Genomic DNA, 25,006 nt, shown 5'->3' with positions numbered 1-25,006 from the left:
TGTCTCCATACTACTTTCCATAGAGGTTGTACTAGTTTGCAGTCCTGCCAGCAGTGTATGAGTGTTCCTATCTCTCTGTATCAACAACATTTGTTGTTTTGGGACTTTTTGATAAAAGCCATTCTCACTGGAGTTAAGTGATATCCCATCATGGTTCTGATTTGCATTTCCCTGATGACTAACAATGATGGGAATCTTTTCATGTGCTTTTGGTCATTTTTATATCTTCTTTGGAAAATGTTTATTCAAGTTCATTGCCTATTTTTTAATTGGGCTGTCTTTTCGCTATTGAGTTTTAATAGTCCCTGGAAACCATACCCTTATCAGATATATGATTTGCAAATATTTTCTCCCATTCTGTAATTTTTTTTCACTTTCTTATGTTCTTTGATGCATAAATTTTTTTTAATTTTGATAAAATCTAGTATATCTATCTTTTCCTTTTACTTTCTTTTCATTTTGTGTCATATCTGAGAATCCATTGCCAGATCAAGATTATAGAGATTTACCCCTAACTTTTCATTTAAGAGTTTTTTTAGTTTCAGGTTCTTATGTTTACATTGTTGATCCATTTTAAGTTAATTTTTGAATGTGGTGTGAGGTAGTCTAATTTAATTCTTTTGCATGCAGATTTCTAGTAGTGCCAGCACCATTTGTTGAAGAGACTATTCTTTCTCATTGAATGATCTTGTCATACTTATTGAAAATCAATTAGCCATAGATATATTGGTTTCTTTGTGGACTCTCAATTCTATTAGCCTGTATTCCGCACTACATTTTTGGATGCCCTAATTTAAAAAAAAAAAAAAAAAAAACTCTTTACTCAAGCTTTCTTAACAGGTTGTTGACATTCTATTATATACCTCAGGCTTAATCATTTGCATCAGGTGCCTATGGGTTACCCCTCTGCCTTACAATGTTTCCTAGGAATGCCCACAGCCTTTCTACCTTGAGTGAGTTCCAAGTTCGTGAAACAAACACAAGTATCATTCCTTCACGCAGCCTCTATACAGGTTAGGATAGATCACCACAAGATTTTGTGAATAAGGTTAGTTCTGTTCCCTTTAGAAATGGGAACCAGGGTGTCACACTAAAAATGTTCACTGTTGTTTTTAAGACTACCCTGAGCCAGGGAAGGGTTGGATGAAGACACTGAACATGCCACAAAGTTATCCTACCATATTTAAGTTGCCTTTTTCTTGATCCTGCCTTTGACTTTTGGTTGCTGTAAACCCTTGACTGTTTTCCAGCATTCCATCAAAGTTGGTTTTGACTTTACCTTCCTGATTTTGATTTTTTAATGTTGTGGTAAGACCTTTTCTTGGAGATGCCTACCTCACTATTTTCACTGACATGACTCCTGTGCAATATATTTCCAATCCTTTAAAATTTAAGTAGCACTATTATTGAGGTTTGATCAGAAGTGATGATTCAGCATTGGTAATATATGGATTTACAAGGTTTATTGCATTCCTAAATGTGTTCCAATATATCCTGACCTAATAGCCTCCATCTACCTAGTAAGAAGACTCCTCCATATCAGTTATTTCTGGGATGTTATGAAAGAATGCTCATGTGTACCTTTAAACTAATCTTTAAACTATAAATACTAACAGACACTACCTATTCTTCCTCTCCTCCTCTATTTCCCAAATATCTCAATCAATTGCCTACAACATTGGGTCACAAAGCACACATCATCTAAGTAAAGGACTATCTCCATTGTAATCACCAGATCACAAAAAGAGTAGCTGTTTATGTGTCATATGGCCCTACATAGGAATACTATATAAATTTTTAGCAATTTTCTAATCTAATGTCCAAGGAGGAATATAAGAATACAGAGACCTTAAACTGCAAGGGGGGAGGGAAACAATAACTAAATATTCTTTATTTTATTGTACTATACCTAAGTTTTTTAAATGTCCTATTTCTTAAGTTACTTGTAAATAAGTCTCTGAAGCAATAAATGCCTTACTTTTCTCATTTAATGTCATTGTAAAATGAGATTATCTGAACCATCTGTAGTATAGAAAGTTCATCCAAACCTGATTGTCATGAATATACTCTGGGAATTGGTTTTCAGTTAGTTTGACAAAACACGTTTTAAATGTATGAGAAGCAAAGTCAGTTTTTCCTAGTCATGCCATATGTTTAGAACTTTTTTTAAGTCCACATCAACCACCATAACAAAATAAAACAAATGGAGTAACTATGATTCTGATTTTGATTCATTGGCTTTGACTCTCTGTACTAAACTACCATATGTGATATGAACTTTTTAAAAATTCCATTATTACAATAAAAAAAGAACTTACCTTAAAATGAACGTTTTTTGTCAATCAGAAACAAATTGTTTTCATACTTGATAAAAATGTTAATGTGTTGTTATAGTAATATAAATTCTCTTCTACAGTAGATGCTTGTTAAGGCTTAATTAAAATATCATATACAGTGTCAGATTGTAAAATCTAAGAAATAAATGTAGAATTTGTTTTAGAGAGCAGTATAAACAGTTATAAAACAACTTACATTGGTGTATAAAGTCAAATATCTGGAAGCGTTTATTCTGAACAGTGAAAGGTAATAACCATAATAATAGTTTTAGAAATATTCTAAGAATTTGTCCAAATGCTATTTATCTCCCATTATACATAAGTTAAATTGAAAACCACTTAGATTTTAAAAGAATAACAAAACATGAAAATTGTTAGTGTATCCACAAAAGATTTTTTAAAAATTATAAAATGAGATTGAATGCTAATAAAATTATATTTTCTTCAAAAGAATGTAAAATATACAAACTGATTCCTCTTTTGAAAACAATTATTTATTTAAACATGGTTATAAAAACAAAGAAATACTTTAAAAATTCATAATTTCTCAGTATCTTCTAATTTTCTACAAGGGCCTGCTATTGTTTTGAAATTAGGAAAAAAGAAAAAAATAAACTTTTATCTAGAGGGTTTGTCAAAAAAAATTTTTTTGTTGTTTTAAGACAGAGTCTCACTCTGTCACCCCAGTAGAGTGCAGTGCATCATGATATCTCACTGCAACGTCCATCTCCTGGGCTCAAGTAATTCTCTTGCCTCAGCCTCCCAAGTAGCTGAGACTATAGGTGCATGCCACCACACCTGGCTAATTTTTCTAAAATTTTTCTGTTTTCAGTGGAGATAGGGTCTTCCTCTTGCTCAGGCAGGTCTGGAACTCAGTGTTGGGCTCAAGCTGTCTTTCCAACTCAGCTTCCTAGAGTGTTAGGATTGCAGATGTGAGCCACAATTTTTTGAACTTTTCAATATGAATCTTAGTGTCATACATTTTAAATACTCAAGCTATGATTGCTGAAAGGAAAAAAATAAATAAATAAATAAAACCTACCAAAACAGTTCACTATGCTAAGAATATGTCTTTTGTGACATATCTCTTTTGTCTTTTTTGTTTGTCTTCTCCCTCACTAGTACTGGGATTCTAACCTTAGGGAAAGCACTGGACAGAGAAAGCACCGATCGCTACATTCTGATTATCACAGCTTCAGATGGCAGGCCAGATGGCGTGAGTATGCTCCCTGGGAAAGGGTTTTGAAAATAGTATTACTGAAACAGAGGGTCTTGTAGTCTTGAACTATTAAACAATTTGTTACAGACATTAATTATTTTTTTTTACCTACAGCAACTTATATTACTGAGAAAAGTGCTTTTTTTCTCCAATAGGCTCTTTTAGGAATGCACCTGTACTGTGAATCCGTTATTGTGTTACAACCTTTGACTTGACAGAACACATAGTTGTGATCAGCATTCTTACCCAATTTATAGGGAAAGTGAAATCTATTTTATTCTAACAAGTATCCCATTGTGTCTATCATCTGCACAGCACTATAAAATGCCTTCTGGCAGTTTTACTATGTTGGAACCAGTTTCACTTAGTGTCACTTTTGTGAGCGTATGGGGTAGAAGATGGATTTTTAAATAAATATCCTTAAGTACTTAGGAAACAGATTTGATTGATTCCATAGGTTTTTGTAAGTAGCACTCAGAATTCTGAGTAATCCTTGATAATCTAAGTAGTTTAAATGGGTCCATAATTCCAGAGAAGATAAATTCTATTTACTCTGGACCTAAAAATTGATTTTAAAAATAAATTGTGAGTCATTCTGAAGTGTTTTAAAATCATTTATCTGTATTCTTTGAACTATCCTATTCATAACCACCATCATCTTGATTTCTAAGCATTGTAATATAATAATTGGTAGTAATCGTTTTTCCACCATTTGTATGCAATGAGTTAGTTTTGTTTCGTTGTTTCCTTTAGTTGAGTGCTTATGTGCCAACTCAATGCTACTGTCTGTAAATAATTTTAAAGCCAGTATAGATATTAAAGCAAGGCTCACTCGATGTAAATAGCAACATATCTCCAGTTTACTTGAAATAACTTCTTTGTATAATGTATTAACTAAGGGAATAAGATAATGTACTCCTCACATTTATTTTAAAAGGATTTCTGAGAAAATTTTACTATGATAAATGCATAAAATTGATACTTGAATAGTTTTATCATCTTAATTAAAAATGAGACGAATAGATAGAAATAGTTTTTGGTAATTGCAATCTGTCCATAATAAGCTATGTGGCATTTTCAGACATTGGGTAAAGAACTATACGCAGAGAATGAAATTTACAGACCAGTTTTATAAAATAGTGAGGCTATTAGAAAGTACCTAGATAAGAGAAAAATAAAACTGAAGTTTAATTTTTTATATATTAAATGCTCTGGATTATTATAATGTGCCTGTGTTAGATGGATGTAAAGAAGTCAATGAGAGTCTCTAGAGGAAGTAATTTAAGAACTTGACTTATGATGAAAGTTTAATGGGAAACTTGGCTAGGCTATAACTGAGGAGAAATAGTCTAAGGAGGTAGAGGAGGAATTATTTAGCATAGAGTAAGAAGTATAATTATAGTGAAGTGAAATTAAAAAAAGAGCATTCAGAACCATTAGGATAGAAAAAAACAAGGAAGGATAATACATAGCTTTCAAATATGTCACATTATAAATCAAAAACTAATGGCAATAGTATTAGCTAGAACATTTTAAGTCTGTCTTTAAAAACAAAATTTCTTAGACAATAGAACAGATGGAAAATAAATAGTATATTTAGATGTCTGGCATAGTCACTATCTGCTAATTATAGTTTTGTCCACTCAAAAATAAAATACTTTTTGTGTTAAAATTAGTGGTTCTGTTCTCTTTAGGGTATTTTTTCACTAATTTACTTGTATATTTTAATTCTTTTGGCCAGTTCACTTAGCATTTCTAGGCCCCCATTTTCTCATTCTTATAATCAATCAGGTCTCATTCAGCTTTAAAATTCTAATGTATTTGAATAAATTTTGTTTCATGTTCTAAAGCTTGTATTGGGAGTATCAGTAGAGAACTAAACACTTAGATTTCAAACAAACAAATATTTCTTCAGTTAATTTTATGCTTTATATAATTTAGGGATACATTTACATGTGGCCATATATGTCCCAACCCGCAGGACCAGTTATTAGTGGGGTCCTCGGAGGAGGTAGTGGGACCTGGGAAAGGCTAAAGACACAAGAAATGGAGACAAGACCGGAGTCTGATCAAGTCTTGTTTATTAGGAACAGAGTGCAGACTTATATGCCAGTAGCTGGGCGGGTTTCTCCGAGAGGCAAAGGATAACCGTATAAGGAAGGCAGTAAAGGGTCTGGGGGCAAGAGGCAAAGGATAACCATATAAGGAAGACAGTAAAGGGTCTGGGGGCTACGTCATGTCGGAGGAACAGAACGTATGCACTTTCTGTATCCCGATCATGACCAGGCATCCATCTCAGGCTGGCTATGTGAGGTTGTGGCAGCCATCAGGAGCTGCGGCTCTGCACACATATACAATGAGTTTTGGAAGAAAAAAATGATTATATAGAAATAATATTCTTACACCTTGATAGCACTTTTTTAATCTAAACATTTAAACTTATGTCATTTATATAATTATTAAAAAATTAAGTTTAACTGTAATAAGTATTGGTTTCAAGACATATTTAATGAACACAGACCACAGATGGATGGAATTTGCTTAAATCAAAATGATTATCAGCAATTTATATGAAAGAAATTGCCAGGACGAACTTAAAAATTTTGTCATGAAAAATCACCTTGTCCACCACCCCAAAATAAGGATGAGGGTAAGACAGCTCACATTCTATTATATTAGTCATTTTTAATTTCTTGTATACAATATTGAGTATGGTTTGACTGTAATACATTTTTTTCTCTGCTAAATTTACTTTATCAGTAATAGTTGAAAAATCTATATGTTATTATTGTAAATGTCTATTTCTTTAGCTATCATGAACACAGATAAAATAATATTTTTTTTTTAGATTTTAATAATTTTTTTCTCATCCAGGGCAAGACGGTGGTGCCTGCTTTTATTTACCACTTCTATTCAAAATAGTACCAAATGTCCTAGCCAGAGCAATTAGTTAAGTAAAAGAAATAAAAGGCATCCAACCTGGAAAGGAAGAAGAAAAATTATCTTTGTTTAGAGATGATATGATCTTATATAAAGAGAATCCTATAGATTCCTTACACATGCACACACGCACACACGCACATACACACACACACGTATACAAATGTTAGGACTAATAAACAAATTATGCAAAGTATCAGGATACAAAATCAACATAAAAAGCATTTGCATTTCTATACACTGAAAATGAGTAAGCCAAAAAGAAAATTAAGAAAACCATTACATTTACAATAACATCAAAAAGAATAAAACAATCAGGAATTAATGTACCTGAGAAGATCAAAGACTTGTATAGTGAAAACTACAAAATATTTTGGAAAGAAATTAAAAAAAACTTAAGTAAATTGAAAGATACCCCATGTTTATAGATTGGAATACTTATATTATTATTAAAATGGAAATACTTCCGCAAGCAATCTGCTGATTTAATGCAATTCCTATTAAAATCCCAGTGATGATTTTTGCAGAAATAGAAAAACTCATCCTAAAATTTATATAAAATCTCAAGGGACACCAAATAGCCATAAATAAATAAATAAATCATAAAAAGCTGGCAAACTCATGCTTCCTGATTTCAAACTTACTACAGCGCTATAGTAATCAGAGATAGTACTGGCATAAAGACAAAAATACAGATCAATGTCATATAATATAGAATCCAAAAATAAACCCTCACTTTTTTGGTCAAATTGTTTCCAAGATAGTGACCATAACCATTCAATGGGAGTATACAGTATTTTTGACACATCGTGGTGAGAACACTAGATATTTTCATTCAAAAGAGTGATGTTGGACCCTTATTTACATCATATACAAAAATTAACTCAACAGTGACCCATGACCTAAATTTAAAACCTAAAACTATACAACTACTAGATAAAAACATAGGGAAAAAGCTTTTTGGCATTAGATTGGAAGTGATTTCTTGAATATGATCCCAGACACACAGGCAACAACAACAAAAAAATTGTATCAATTGGACTTCATGAAATTTTTTTAAAAACGGAGCATCAAAAACACACAGAATTAAAAGGCAGCTCACCAAATGGGAGAAAATATTGGCAAATCATATACTCATTAAGTGATTAACATCCAAAATCTATATAGAACTCCTAAAACTTTACAAAAGTAAACAAACTGATTTAAAAATGGGCAAAGGATTTCAATAGACATTTTTCCAAAGAAGATATGCAGATGGCCAGTAAACGTATTAAAAGATACTCAGCATCATTACACATTAAGGAAATGCAAATCAAAACCACAATAAGGTACTATCTAACATCTAGTAGGATAGCTTTTATAAAAAACCTACTAACAAAAACAGAACAAACAAAAACAACAACAAAAAAAGAGAAAATATTGTGTTGCCGAGGATGTGGAAAAATTGGAACCCTTTTGCACTGTAGTTGAGAATGTAAAATGGTACAGCTGTTGTGGAAAATAGTCTGGCATTTTTCTCAAAAATTAAAAATAAAATTACCATATGAACCACCAATTGCACTTCTGCATATATATCAAATGAATTGAAAACAAGATCTCAAAGAGATATCTATACTGCCATGTTCACAGCAACATTATTCATAATAGCTAAAATGTGAAAACAACCCAAACAAAATGTAGTATATACATACAGCAAGGTACTGTATGATTCCATTTATTTGAGGTACTTAGAATACTCAAAATCATAGGGACTAGAAGGAAAATGGTAGTTTACAGGGGATGGGAGAGGGGAAAATGGGGAGTTAATGTTTAATGAGTATAGAGTTTCAGTTTTGCTAGATAATAAGAGTTCTGGAGATCAATGGTGTTGATGGCTGCAGAAAAATATCAATGAACCTTACTATCACTGAACTTTACATTTAAAAATTAAGATAATTAAGAAAAAGAAAAAAATCTAGAAGTGGACAGTGAAGGGATGGTATAGGGCCTCAACAATACCTTTGAAGATGCCTACTGGAAATTTTTGGCTCTGCCATTTTTAGTGGGCTTATATTCATCCTATTTTTGTTACCTAATGGTCCAAGATTGCTGCTGCAACTCCAAGCATCAGCTGTCCATCACAGAGGAGCAAAGTATAAAGGCAAATGCCAAAAGACTCTGATCCCCCTGTTTTACAGCAGAGAACCAAAGTTTTTTTAGAAATCTCACCTAGCAGATTTCCTCTTAGATCTTATTATCCATAAGTAGCTGCACCAAGCTGAAAGATAACTAGTAAATAGGGATTTTGGATTGTGATTATGTTAACCCATCGATAACACAATGTAATATGTGTGTGTATATATATATATATACACACACACATATGTATATATATGTATATATATGCATATGTATAATATACACAGATAGTGATTAGAATTTTTTTATTTAAAATATGAAAGTGTTCTGTAGCATGCATATTTCTGACCAGATTCTATGTGTTCAGCAATATTGTTTTCCTCCTTAATAGAGATGATAGGTAACTTGATTCTATCATGGTTTTGATTCCTACAAAATGCTTTTGAATTACTGGCTTGAATTATTTGAATTACTTATGGTTTTCACAGTGAACACTTGTAATGTTTTACAACTTCAGATTGCTAGTAAGTGTAGCATCTTTGTTTTGGCCTTGAGGTGATATTATTTCCTAAATTTCTTTTAAACATGATGACATAAATAAACAATATTTAAAAGTTGAGCATTTAACTTTATAATCAAAATATAGGAGACATTAGAAAAAGCAAAAATATGTGCATAAGGTAATGTGTGAAATTTATATAACTTTGAATTTCAATACAGTTGGTTTAATAAGATTTTAGAACAAAAAAAGCAGATAATTATAAAATAAACTATAGATTTAAATGTTTAAACTTTACATATATACATTTTATAATATATGTAATATATAAAAAGTATTTATTTAAATACATAAATGCTTAAATATATACACTAATATTATATATACTATATTGTAGTAGATATAAAAATACTTCCTGAATGAATAAATTTGAACATCTTTATTATTTTCTACTTCTAAACCCAGTTTCCAATAATTTAAAAAAATTAGCTTGATAGGTTCAACAAAGTCCATAATATAAAATAAATATTATAAAATAGTCATAATTAAAATATGTTCTAATGAATTAAAAATGCTTTGTATAGATGAATGTACATTGTTTCAGTATAACTTAACAGATTACATTTTTAATGCTATACCAAACCAAAGATGCTATATTAGCATACTTTATTTCACAGCCATGCTAATTTATAAAAATAAATGTATGCTCAAATTGTCTGCTACAACAGAAATATCTACTTGCATTTTTGAGAATGGAATATATATTTTAAGAACATATCTGTGATTTAAAACAAAATAAAATTTAAGACCTACTTAAATATCTAATTGCCACAAAATGATCAATTGTGTTATTTAGTAATAAAGTGCAAATATTTCCAGCCAATGGAATTGTAAATAAATTCTTTTGATAGAAAACAGGTAACTTTTGGTTTATTAGGCTCATTAGTTTGGTAACTTTTTAATTTAATTAGCATAATATAAATTTACTTTAAAAAATTAATTGTTGTGAAAATGTGTTGGCTCACATATTATCCAATTCTCTTACTTTAGTTAAAATAGTCCATGTTCATTTACTAGTATTTAAACTTAAACAACTAAAGAATCTGTCTTTAATAAGAGACATAAACATTTTGTAGAGTGTGCCTACACCCTGCAGATCCATATCAAAGTATGTTGTTGCCATCCTTTTGAACCAATCCAAAAAAAACGTACATGATCATGTTTTATAGCTAACCAATCTATAATTATTTCCATTGATTAGCTAGTACTTTGAGCACTATGTTGAATAGAAGACGAGATAGTGGGCATCCTTGTCTAGTTCCAGTTCGAAGTGGGAGTGGTTTCAATTTCCAAAACCAGGAAAGGATGCAACAAAAAAAGAAAATTACAGACCAATATCCCTCATGAATATATATGCAAAAATCCTTAACAAAATTCTAGCAAACAGAATTCAGCAGCACATCAAAAAAATAATTCACCATGACCGGTGGGCTTTATTCTAGGATGCAAGGCTGGTTCAACATATGCAAGTCTATAAATACAATTTGCCTTATAAATAAAAACAAGAACAAAGACCATATGATTCTCTCAATAGATGCAGAAGAAACATTTGACAACGTCCAACACACCTTTATGATAAAAATTCTGAACAAAATAGGCATAGGCGGTTCTTATTTTAAAATTATCAAATCCATTTATGAGAAATCCATGGCCAATATCATACTGAATTGGGACCTACATAAAATTTTGTAGTTGCAGCAGGCCAGGGATTTACCTTTTAATTAGTTAGCTCATACTACTGATGAGGTTTACTTGCTTACCATTTCCATAGACCATATGTGCATAAGATAAACATTTCATTACTACTGCATGGTGCTCATAGTCTTGGTTTAGATGCAAACATAAAAAATTACTAAGGTAGTATTTTCTAGTAACATTAGCTTGCCTTAAAATACCCATATGATATATCATGCTATTTTATAATGTACTGGTTTTATTTCTAAAGAGTAAGAAATATAAATGATGAAGACTACAGAAAAGGCACATTTCAGAGATAAAGGGGTGCATGTGTGTATAAACAAAAGCTTGCCATTCATAAAATGTGAACAAGATAAAGGTAAAAATCATTTTCTGAGAGTAATCCTCCAGGAAATACTTGACATTTTCAAGAAGATGTTTGCCCTTTAATGCCATCATTTGCTTTTTTCATCTGTTTTTTGAGGTGTTTGAAAATTGCAAGCTTCTTTTTTAAAATATTTTTTATATATGTTTTAGAGAGCTAAGGACTAGGAATAAGAATGAGACACTTTTCAGATAGACAAATACCAAGATGACCACTTAACTGAATTCAAAATAAAAATAGCTCTTCTCACATTTAATTCTTTTTTTTTTTTAAGACTTCAACTGCCACAGTAAATGTGGTGGTGACAGATGTCAATGACAATGCTCCAGTGTTTGATCCCTACCTACCTAGAAATTTATCTGTGGTGGAGGAAGAAGCCAATGCCTTTGTGGGTCAAGTAAGGGTAAGTGGAATATTTATATATATCTTAAGTGTATTTATTAAAAGTGCATATACTTCTTACATCTTAATTTTGAAAAGAGATGCAGCTGATGTAATTTGTTAAATGACTGTTCTGGATACTTTTCAAGATTTTTTTTTTCTTAAAGATATCCTGTACATTTGGACTTAACTTATTAAGGGTACTAATTTACATTTTATGATCATTGTGTACTTTAAATATTGATTAATGTGATTAATTAAAATTGATTAATTATTTCTTATATTTAATATATATTCTCATTTTCTGGAATTAAAATATTTTTAGAGAAATGTGCAATTAGATATACTAATTAGGTATAGATGTAGATATTCATCCCTCAAAACACATATATTTAGGTGTGAATTCATTTTGTTATATAAATATATCTTTAACATCTACTATGTGTCCTATATTTCCCCATGCCCCTTGTCCATCATTATGAAAATTTATTTTAGGCATGTTCTCCTATAACCTGCCTGGACATATAAGCCAGTTTCTGCAGTTCATTTGATGAATAATCCCTTTATTCTTAAAGCAGAGACATTACTTCTTCTACTGGGCCATGCTTGGTCTTAAACATAATTAATGGTCTGTAAGCCACAAAATAGGACAAATTTTTAGGAAGACATGCATATTCTGAAGCATTTACCTCTGTGGTCTCCTGGCAAGGAATGAATCTTTCTCTAGGAAGAAGGAATAAGGTACCCAAGGATTCCAGAAACAGGTTTCAGGGTCACACTCCTTCCCTGCTAAGGCCCTTAAGCCTTCTCTACAGTTCTGCTACTCTTATAATCTAACACAGGGCCTGGTTTTTAGTTCAGTCTTCTATGGCTAAAAAGAAGAGAGTTAGTTTAAATGTCATCATAAAGATCTTCTGACTTTTGCACCATATCCTGAATTTTTTTTAAAACATATTATGGAGTACAAATATTAAGGTTACATATATTGCCCATGCCCCACCCTGCCACCTCGAGTCAGAGTTTCAAGCGTGACCGTCTCCCAAACATTACACATCTCACTCATTATGTTTGTATATACCCATCACCTCCCCCCCCCACCTGCCTGACAACCAATAAATGACATTCCTATATGTCCATTTAAATGTTGATCCGTTAATATCAATTTGCTGGTGAGTACATGTGGTGCTTGTTTTTCCATTCTTGAGATACTTCACTTAGTAGAATGGGTTCCAGCTCTATCCAGGAAAATACAAGAGGTGCTATATCACCATTGTTTCTTAAAGCTGAATAGTACTCCATGGTATATATACACCACATTTTATTAATCCTGAAATTTTGATTGACTAGTTTGAACCTGTTATTTTTTTTCCTTCAGAGCACTGGCAATACTTACAACAGTACTAACTATACGGTTATTATCGTTATCATTGTCACCGTCTCTCTCAAACACTGAAGAGATTGCATAGGGCATACATCCCCGTATACCTTTATGCCATTCCAGTTCACTACAGGGGATAATCTTGTTCATCATGAAGTTACAACATGTCAGGAGGGCTTGATGCCAACTGGCCAGCAAGTGATTCAAATGCAGAATCCCATCTGAAGGCTCCACCTTCATCCCCTACCATAATACCCCACCTGTGATGTACTATCTTACTGTGGCCTCTCCAAGAAAAAACCTGGAGACAATATATTCAAGTATAAATAGTTTGTTTGAGAAATTCAGGTGACACTAATAGAGAAGTGAGAAAATGATGCAAGGAAAAGAAGGTTGCCAATGACGGCATTGCTATTAAACCAGCTATCACAAAGAAAACTGGAGTGTAATCCCAAGAGCAAATTCTAGGAAAAGGTACAAATTTATGCATCAAAATTATCCCTCTCAAGAAGTGATGAAACTGAAAAATCTATATGCTAAATCTGAGAGTTATTGGCTGCTATACTGGAGCAAGGGGATGGCAAAGTTTTGGCTCTTCTTGCCTCCAGTGCAAGCAAGTAGCCAAATTGCCTCTGCTGATTCTGATATAATGGCATTGAGTCAGTCTGTAAATACTAGCAGATGGAAGTTGGCCAGAGCACACCAAATGCTCTGAGGGACATGCATAGGGTACCGACAATTTCTGCTGAACCAAGTAAATGATGTGATAAAGTCAACTATTCCATATTGTAAAACTTTTCTATACCATGTCATAGAAGGTGATAGAGAAACCTTAACCTCACATTATAAAGGTTACTCCTGAGCAGATTATAATGGGAGACTCTAAAATCCAGAAAGCTAAAATAGTAGGCAATTGTAATAGCTCAAGTATAAGAGGTTTGAACTAATGTAATAGTCTAACCATAATTATAATTAAATTACATTACAGTTGTCACCACATTGCTGAAAACTGAAAAATTTATTTAGTCATATCTATCAACTATTTAGATATGACAAACAGGTATTGAAATCATCAGAAAAATGATCTTTCCCATTTTCTTAATTTATTTAGTACGGGAGATCTAAAGCCTATATGGAATACACAACTAATAACCCATAAACAGACATCAACATAATGGTTAGTTTTTACTTAATTTTCTTTCACTTTTTCTTATTTTTGCCACTTTTCCTAGTGATTCTTTGTCCCTGAAAGAATTGTTGCATTAATGTTTTCTTGTCTCCTAGTCCTTAAATTTGATGAGAAATGGTCTCCATAATTTATTTCAGATTAGAAATTGAAATGTAGACCTTAGCACCCATAATTAGATACACTGTAATTGTCCTACTCTTTAGGCAATAACATGTTTTCATAAAAAACTAAAATGATTTTGAAAGTACAAAGGAAGAGGAAAATATCTAAAGCAGCCTGCATCCAACTGATTCTGTACAGTTTCAGAGAAGTTGTAATGTTCATAGGATGGAATTTTGATGCATCATAATGGTCTCCTGTTGCTACCTAATGATAATTATATAATACATTAATTTTACTAAATGATTCATGCTCCACTTGTAAAATTTAATTTTAATTGTCATCAGAAACTATTAAGACACACTTAAAACCAAGATATGTATGGTTAATTACTTTACTGAATTCAAGCTATCAACTTTGTGTTTATGTTTTAATGATATTTTAATATGAATAATCTAATGTTTGGATTCAAATACTGAAGGAATCTTTTTGTTTACTTTTTAAAGGTAATGTTACAGTAACAAGCTATAGTAACTAAGGAATACTTTTGAAGCAATATTTCAGGATCATACATAGCAAACGTTTTGTCCAGCATATTAAAAAATAAACTACCAACCAGCAATATTTGAATGTAAATTTTACTATTCACAAAGTATAGTGTACCACTTTTATTCATTCATTTGTTTATTTGTCTAAATTTTATGGAATACAAATGTAATTGTGTTACACGCATCCATTGCATAGTGGTAAAGTCTCAGGGCTTTTAGGCTACCCATTAGAATAGCATACATTATATCCATTTCCTAATTTCTCATCACCCATCCCACTATCCCCCATCCTCCAAGTATCCATTGTCTATCATTCCACACTTTATTCCCAAGTGTACAGTATAGCACATTTAGACTTGAAAATCTTATCAATATTCTCAAAGTACTTGCTATAACAGTATAGTAGGGGCGAAAAGATGCATGCATAATAAAACCTAGTAAACACTGTAAGAATATACTCTATGTCAAGTGTCAAATGGGTAAAAAAAAATATTTACTGAAATGAGAAACATTACAATGGACTGAGCTGGCCAGGTCAGGGTTCATGGGAAAAGATTACTCCTAGTACTTTTTGACATATTAATAAAATCATGGTTGGAAAAAAAAAGGAAATAGAGGTACCAGGCAAAAAAGATGTATTACAAGATATAATTCACCTGAGAGGCAATTTGAGGACTCTAAGTTAATAGTCTAACAATAATAGAATATTTATTTTGAGGAGCTCTTAAAAAATGATTAGAGACATGTTGAGCTCATATGGAGCCTCATGAAATAGTGACTGATACAATGACTTTATCAGCTTAGTATTTTGTTTAGTATCCTTCATAGTATTAATATGTCATAGGAGATAGACTCTAGAGGACCTGTATGCATATCCTTACGCTACACCACAAGCATACCAATAGTTCTTCTTTAGAATGGTCTCAGATATAAGAGGCCTCATACCAGCTGCAGCACTCTCAGATGATCCCAAATTCCTGGGTGAGCAGATGCCAGCAGAAGCCCCAAAATGTTTCTATGCAGTAATATACTGATTAATTCTGCGGCTCTGGTCTTTGTCCCTTGGAATTCTCTGTTCAAAGGACCAGGCATTTGCTACAATGTGGAATATACAACAGCAGAGCATGGCATAACCTCTGTGAAGGACCATTCAACCTTTAGATACACTGATTCAGGCAATCTTCTAAATCTGAGCGCAGCTCTTCATCTACTTTCTTTTAACTTGTTTCTTTCTGAACCGTTACTTCTGTACTCACTACACCAGAATCCCAGAGTTCTCAGCTCACCTGCAAGCTTTCACTTACTTATGTATTGTGATGAGTACACCATGCCCTGGTCATGTGGTTCATACTGTCACTAAATCATATGATTCCATGAATACAGACCCAGTATCCCAGCAATATACAAAACTTAATGAATGGGTTAAAACATGTGCTCTGCTATCAAAGTACCTAAGTTCAAATCTAACTTACCAATATGACTAATGTGATTGTGGATAACTAAGTTAGCCTCTCTGGGCATGGGCTTCTTTATTTGTAAAATATGGACAATAATAGAATCAACCTCATATAGTGATTGGCAGGATTAATACATACATGCAATATATGTATACATTTAGCATAATACATGAAAATAGTGTGCATTTAATTTGTATTAGCTATTATAATTATGTTAAATCATTAAACAATTTATAAAGTATGGCTATCTACAGTATTAGAGAAATTAATATTTTTAATAATACTATGAATTAAATGCAAGTGACTGTGTATTATTTTTTGAGCTATAAGTCATTTGCACTAGTGCATTTCCCAATATAATGCCATATTTACAGAACATTTTAATGTAATTACTGTTCTTAATAAAATATAAAATCTTATTTAAGTTGATAAATAATTCTTTTTTGTAGCATCACTACAAACAGAAACATAATCAATCAATTTGTAAACAACAGTTTTTCTTTCTAAGAGTATTAGCCAAGGCTTGGACTTCGGTCATAACAAATATATAAATCTATGTATAGTATATAAATATACATTTTTCACATTTGCAGGCTATTTTGGAAATTCAAGGGAAATGAAAAATATTTTCAATTATCAAAATTGAGTTTATGGTTACAAACCTAATTTTTTTATTTTTGTTTATTTCTCTTAAAATTAAGTTTACCTAGCAGAATATGTGGAGCTTGAATTGAAAAGGAATGTTGGATCAGCTGACAGTTGTTCTAAAAGATTAATAGCAATGGCTACCAGTTTTTAAGTCTTACAATGTTCCATGAACTAAGTGCTTTTTGTAGTTTATATTTGAATGGTTCTCAAATGTAATATAACTACTATACTATAGAAGGGAAGTTGATTAATGAGTACAAACATATAGTTAAGTAGAAGGAGTAAGTTCTAATGTTCAATAGCAGAGTTAGACTGTAGTTAACAATAATATAATTTTTAAATAGCTAGAAGAGAGAACTTGAAATGTTTCTCAACATATAGAAATGATAAATACTTTAGGTTATGGACACTCCAAATACCCTGACTTGATCATTACATATTCAATATGTAACAAAACATCACATGTATCCCATAGATATGTACAAATATTATGTCAATAAAAAAACGGCATAATTCCAACAATACATTTGGATGTGCCTCTGATAATTCTATTTTTGCCTGAAACCAAACTGAAAGACATTCTGTGAATAATTTATCCTAATGTGTAAGAGTCAGGTGGATGAGATTGGTCTCATTATAAACTCTGTGTCTTCAGAAGTAGAGAATCATAATGCCTAGTTCAATATGCTGCCTGTCATTTTAATTTGTTTTCTTAACTAATGTCCTATGGACTCAAATTGGGTTGTGAGAAGAAGTTAAAGAAAGATTTATCTCAGTAAATGCTAAGATACAGGTTCACAAAGGGAATTTCTTTGTGCTTGTATAACAGAATTTAGCATAATGGAAAATCGAGTGTTTACTTTGGCACACTTGCCACACTAAGAACTTCAGCATCTCTGTATGTGGATTTGCAGAGTGGGTGGAGACTAGGGGGACAGAAGTGAAGAGAGGAAGCCTTTGAACTTCTGTCAGAAGTATCTAGTCTTCAAGGGAACATCTCCTTGAACATTTGTAAAGGGCCAGAATTCTCCAGAATAAGGACTAAATTCTTCATCTCTGTTTTTCAGAGTAATCTTGGGCAAAAATGCATGCACAAATGCATCAGAGAAGGCATACTTGGAAATAAGTCTGCCTGTTAAGTTTAAATAAGATTCTCAGCATTGTATACAATATACAGGAAGCAAGTTCCTAGCAACTTCCATTTAATGCCTTGTAGGTATCCTTCTGCTTGGACTGATTTCTTTTAGCTCTAAGTAACAAAAATAGAACCCTGAGTCAACAGCATGTTCTTCCAGTTCTAAGACAAAAGATTGAATTTATTTAACCTGAAACACAAATACATTCCCAATATGAGATCTGCATGCTAAATCTTAGCTGAGCTGTATTAATAGTATCAGCAGTGGTTCTGTTTTAAACCCTTAAAGCAGTTTTAAAATCATTAGTAAACTGTGGTGTTTAGCAGGGTAGTGATGGTGTCATTTGAAAAAGAAACTGATGTTTCCTTCAACTATGCAATTTAATATTAAACAAAATAAATCTGAACCTCAGTGGTCTGTCTCTGACTAATGCAGTTGTCATCTCCCTGTGTGGGGTTCTAAAAATGAAATGAAGGTGGGGAGCTTTACAGTGATTTCTTATTTTTTGTAGCTCAGCATGACATTCAACAGTGCCTAAAACTCTAATACTTCTTTTTTAAGTGGGCTGCAAGTGGGGGATTTTATGGGTTCTCTTGTCAAGCCAAACTATGTAATGCAAACACTGTACTCACTTGGGTATAGAAAAAAGCCTACACAATTTGAAAAATTTGTGATGTTTATTTTAATGCTGCTACCTGAAAATATTTATAATAGAGATGTGCCTATTGTTTCTGACTATTTTTGAAACTTCAATTAGCAGTTCATAAATAATTAGAAAATTTTATGGATTTATTTTTACATTACTTATTCAGGTCTTACTTCTTCAGCAATTTTTACCCTGTTAAAGGAAAAAGACCCAAACTCTGTAAAATAATTTAAAGAGGTTTATTTTGAGCCATATGTGTAACCAGCCCGTAGCACAAGGCCTGAAAATGTCCTAAGAAAGGTGCCTACAGTAGCCGGGTTACAGTTTTCTTTTATACATTCATGGACACAGGAATTACACCAGAAATCACTAGAAAGGGAAGAGGGTATGACAAGGCATGTTTGACCTTCCTTCTCTGGGTCAGCAAGTCATCCATAGGGTGTTCTGGGGTCCCTTTGGCCAAGAGGGGGTCCATTCAGTCAGCGAGGGTGCTTAAGATTTTATTTTAGTCCAGAAGTCTTACTATCAGATATTAGAAAAATACATATGTATATATTTTTGTGTGTGTATAAATATTCATAGTTGTACAATCCCAGATATATAATCAATGATATCTGTTACCAACTTCATGGTCATTAATGATCTCTTTATTGCTAAATGTTATCTTTATCTGAGTAACTTCATAGCTGTATTTGAAATGGATCTCTCTTTCCTTCTTGAGAGTCTACTACCTGCTTGCTGCTGGTTCTCCTGTTTAAGCACGTCTGATTCTTCCTGCCTTTCCCTTATCTGTTTGCTCCTTAAACTTTGGATTTTGGAGATATTTTCTATGTTGCTCTCCTGACTCTATACATTCCTTATGGGAAATCCCACTCACATTAAAACCCTCAGCTTTAATTACATTGTGATGTTGATTTCCATTCAGCTCCTTGAAGCTAAAGCCTCATATAGACATTTATCTGTAAAACAAATCTGCCTGAATGTCCTGCAGGCATCTTAACTTCAATGTGTTTTAAGAATTGTCTGGAAAAAGTGAAAATAAGACTTCTTTTCCTGAATTCTGTCCATCAATTAATCACCCCCCAAGCCAAATTGTGAGGAACCATTTAAGTTCCCTCTTTCTCTCTTGCTCTCCATATCCAATCAATCACCAATTTTCATAATTTTACGTGTTGCAAATTCTTCTCACATTCTCTCCATAACAACCATAGTAAGGCTCTCATTATTTCTTACATGAACTATTGTTACAGGCACTTATAGGTTAGTTATCCTGATACTAGTCTTGACACCTCGTAATTATTTGCAATGTGATTGCTAGAAGGATGTCTCTAACAAGTATAATTTAAGTCCAGAATATAGTCCTTATTCCCCATGCAGCAAACAAGACTCCCCTCCCGTCTCCCACAACTACTTTGACAATTTTACCTCCAGTCATAGTAACCTGCTTGTAGTATATGTTCTCAGGACTCTCATGTCTCTTTGCCTCTGTGCAAGCCCCAACCTTGATTTTCTTTTTCCATTTTTTATTTAGATAACTCAACTCCTCCTTGAAAATTCTAGTCATACATAACTTTTTCCAGAAAACCCTTTATTAATTTTTCTATTTTCCAGGTGTTCCCTGCTCATGGTCCCATATTATTCTGTGCACAACCTTTTGATGGTACTTACTGAAGTATATTTGTTGACTACTTATCCCAATTTCTTGAAGTCAGAGACTGTGTCATATTGACATTGAAAATCTGATTGCCTGGCTCAATGCTTGGCTCTTACAAAATGCTAAGTTAAACTAACTTTAATGAAATAAATTATCTAAAAGTAAAATTTTATATGAAAATTCATAAATGCTATAGAAAAAAATATGTATAATATATGTCAGCATCTAAACATACATATTTGGCTTACCTCACAAGCATATTCACACATAAATAAATACTCTTGATAAATAACGAAAAAGTTTTGTTATTAGATATCTATCTACTTTTAAAATTTCAGCATGTAGAATAGTACACAAGAGTTGATTTAAAAAGTAGTGTTAATGCAAAGAACAATTGAAATTTACAGTTGGTACAGGATGAAATAATACATTTATTTGCCCACCCATGAAACAGAGCAACTATAATGAAGAACTTTCCCAGGTGTAAAGATTGCATGGAAGAAAATTATAACAAATATGCTACCAGCCTGTTGGGTCACATATTTGAAATTGTGTTTTCCATTTACCCATTTAAAATATATACTCCATTTAAATTATTTAATATTTGTCCAGGAAGAAATACCAACTATTTTTGCCTCACAAACCCCTGCTACATTCATCTAGCTGTATCTTTTAATGCTCCATTACTTATTTATGAGATTACACTTTATACAAATTGCAGTTCTGTTTTATAGACTAATGAGAATTCATGGCCTATTCACTTTAGTTGGATTCAGTTTTCCTTCTCTACAAATGTTATAGCTCACTACAATTACTTACGTGGACTTTACTACCTTTTTGAGGATTAAGCTTGGCAATCTACTTTTGGTTTTGCAGGAAGGATTTCAACTATTTCTGAAGCCTTTTATTAAGACCACTCTTGTCCTTTAAACTTTAAGGAAAAATGCATAATATACAGAAAGTAATTTAAACCTAAATGTACAATTTTAAATAAATTATTATAAAGTAAACATAAATGTATGTCCAACCCTGGTATATAATGCATCACCAGAAAAGCCTCCTGCATGTTTCTTCCCAGGCACAATTGCTTTCCTCCTTTTACATTTAGCCACTATAATAATTTTTTGTTTTCCATTCTTGATTTACCTTGGAAGTAAGCATTCATAAACAATATAGTTTAGTTTTGTATTTTTTAATTAATTTTTATAACATAACATAAAATTTAAGATTTAATCAAGTAGGGAGTGGATAATAATAAAATTGATTGAATAACTCAAACTTAATATGAGAGAGAGAGAGCCTAAGAAAATAGAAAAATGAAAGCATATGAGTTTAGAAAGAAAATTAGGTAACTCTGTCAAATAACTTAAAAGATAGAGAGAAGGTAAAGATGTTACTAGGATTCCAAATTAACAAAAGTCAAATTTTGTCTTTTTTTTTGAAATATATATAACCAGATTTGTAGAGTTTGTACATGTTAATATTGTCTTCTTTCTTTCATTTTTATCTTTTTACTGTTCAATTATATTTCTACCTGTTTATTCATTTATTTTATTTGCTGTATGTGGCACTGCTATTTCACATTCTACTACTGATGAATTTTTAAGTGGTCTCCAATTTGAAGAAGTTGCCATCAATGCTGCTGTGAATACTTTTGTATCATATCTCCTGGTGCATGTCCCTGAATTTCTCTATTATGAATATATGCCTACTCAATTTTATAGGAAATGCCAAATTGTTTTCTATAGTAACTATGCCAAGAATTGTATGTGAGTGTTAATGGTGGTCCCCATTTACATTCTTGGTGTGTCGATCTTTCCATTTTGAATCAATTTGGTATGATTTTATTGGCATCAGATTATAGTTGTAATTAGCATTTCTCTAAAGACATTAAGCATCTTTTCATATATTTACTTACTGTTTTGAATTTCCTCATTTCCAAAGTGCCTACTTAAGTCTCTTATCCATTTACATATTGGATTGCCATCAATTTTTCTTCTTGAATATTCTTTGTCATTTGTGGGAGTCCTTTGATTACTCTAGATAGGATCCCTTCCTTTGTTATATGTGCTTCAAACATCTATTCCAACTCTGAAGCATCCGTTTCACTTCCTTAAAGAAGTCTTGACACATAGAGATTCTACTTTTCAGATTTTGAAATTTATTCATCATTTTTTAATTGTTATTGATTTTTTGGTCTGCTTAGGAAATATTTTACTATTCTCAGGTTATAAAGATATTCTCCCATATTATTTTAAGAAGCTTTATAGTTTTGTTATTTGTATCAGATTTACCATCTGAAATTGATTTTTCTGTGTGGAGTGAAGTGGTAGTATATGTTTGTTTGTTTTTTCTATATAAATATTTATTTAACAGACAGTTTTTCCTCACTGCTTCACAGAACAACATTATCATAAATTCCGTACACATATGTGTTTGGGTTTCTGGGCCACGTATTATGTTTTATTGTTTGTTAGTCTATTCTTACACCAAGAGCACACCATTTTAATTATAGTAATTTTATAATAAATCTTGATATCTGGTAGACCAAGCTCTCTCACCTTGTTCTTCAAAAGAATTTGAGATACTATTGGCCCTTTTCTATTTTCATGTTTATAGTGGCTCCTTTCTGTACCTTATGATTTATTGGCATAAAGAGCCAAAAATGACCACTAACCAACCATAAATACAGGTTTTATAGGACCCTTAGTGAAAATGTCACCCCTTTCTGCAGAAAATCAGGACCTATATTACAGCAGAGCCTATATTCTGAAGGAGAGGAAGTATGCATTTCCCAAGTGGGTCAGTCAGGGTGATGGTGGGAGAGGATGTTCCTACCTTGATTGTTATTCTCATCTATTCTCCCTATCAAGAGCAAAGTATCATGTAATGGCTATTGCTTCTCTAGCCCTGAAGAAAGTCTTCCCCAAAGTTGTCCTTACCTACTCTTTAAGAGGCTACTCCAGTATTATACCAGTTCAGCAATGTTGAGTGATACTATATATTAGTACTAATAGAGCCAGTGGTCCTAGCATACAATTGCTCCTCCTTTGCTGTAAAATGAGCCCTTTGGTCAGAAATGATGTTAAATGGGATCTCATGGACAATCAGTCAGATATTTAGTAACCTCAAATATTGATATTGATTGATGCATTGCAAGAAGGAAAAAGCAACTCACACTTATAATATGTATGAATCACAATAAAGATCAGCCTTTAGTTTACCTGGTTTTGGTGCTTTTAAATTATATAAATCAAGCAACACCCTTGTTGGCTGCCCTTCTATCTTGACTTTAGAAACACCATGGTTGGTTAGCTATCCTAACAAACCCTGTATTTCATAGCAACTTAGTTGACATTTGTGTTTTGTTTACTGTTAGGATACATTTCATCCATCTGCTTCTGATGTTTTAGCATTTCCACCTGTATGGTAAGTCCAGAATCTAGAATTCCATTCATATTAACACTAAGAAACTCAGCCCCACAGCAGCATCCACTTTCTTCTTTCCTGGCATAGAGAAAGAAACCCACAACATACTTCCTGAGAATGCCAGGACACCTCTTGCTGCACCATTCAATATTGCTTCAGAGAAAGCAGTGTTACCTAGGCCCTCCTGGGAAACAGAATTAACTGAGGATTTCTCTGATCATCTATAATAAAACCAAGCTAACTTGCTTACTTCTTCAAGCACTTGTCTTCAAATCAATATCCAGACACTTCCAGTATCTATGCCCTATTTACTATAGGTCATCGTTTTTCACCTTTAGTGAATAGACCAGCTGTACCTTATGATTAGCACTAGGTGTCCTTGCCACATGAGAAGGTGCCTCCCTATCAAGCAACTCTGTTTTATTAAGTCTTGTATTTTGTTCCCTTCAACCCCTTCCAGCATAATCAAGATCCATTATTGTACATGTTCTTCTGGATCCTACCAGTACTTCTTAGCTATATCCTGCTCTTCTTTGTGGTGAATAATCTTTTTCTTTCCACAGCAGGTACAGTTATAACATGCTGCAACTTGACCTTAGTTACTGGTCCAGAAGCAATGAGAGGACATAGGTACGGAGGGCATGCATCATCTTGTAAGGTATCTACTTTAAGTGAAGTGGTTGCCTATTCTTCAGGCAAGGGAGACTGCTCTGCTCTAGTAATAAAAAGACAGGAAATTTTCCAGTCTGAATGTTCCAGAAAATTGGGATGTTCAAGGTTTTGAAGTGCTTCCAACCTTGTGCCCAGCCCAACTCTCCTTTGCCAATTGCACTCTCAGTGGCATGGAAAGCTTGTCAGGGTGTTGATCGAATATTTTTTTGTAATGATGTCCTGAGTGTGATTTTTAGTACAATCTGTCTTTATATGTAGGTCTGAGCCTTATTCAAATGCTACAAAAGAGGTCTCTGGTTTTTATCCCTTACTCTGAATTGATATTGGTGGTTCTGAGCTGTATTTTCTTTTTTCAACACTTCTATTATATTTAACAATAAACTGCATGATTTTAAAGACATTACTGTTTATCTATAAATCTCAAATTATAGAGCTATGGCATCAGCCAATATGTCTCTCTTCCCCTGGGTATCTTCCCAGGTCATCTTAGGGGAAGGTCTCAAATGAGCCACAACTCCACCTTCAACTTTTACAC

At 32.7% G+C, this 25,006-nt stretch overlaps 1 protein-coding gene across 3 annotated transcripts in view; it reads left to right on the top strand.

Moving 5' to 3' along the window:
* PCDH15 (protocadherin related 15) overlaps positions 1-25,006 on the top strand; it is a 1,489,951-nt gene that overhangs the window by 1,270,045 nt on the left and 194,900 nt on the right. For all 3 annotated transcript variants that reach the window (XM_076010005.1, XM_076010003.1, XM_076010004.1), the window contains 2 exons: positions 3,459-3,552; positions 11,509-11,637. In XM_076010005.1, coding sequence (XP_075866120.1) covers positions 3,459-3,552; positions 11,509-11,637 — 223 coding nt within the window. The remainder of the gene's footprint in view (positions 1-3,458; positions 3,553-11,508; positions 11,638-25,006) is intronic.

Source organism: Microcebus murinus, chromosome 14 (genome assembly GCF_040939455.1).
Source record: "Microcebus murinus isolate Inina chromosome 14, M.murinus_Inina_mat1.0, whole genome shotgun sequence".
In the NCBI taxonomy this organism is placed as follows: Eukaryota; Metazoa; Chordata; class Mammalia; order Primates; family Cheirogaleidae; genus Microcebus; species Microcebus murinus.
Note: the sequence above shows the minus strand (reverse complement) of the source record. Positions and strands in the feature narration are given on the sequence as shown.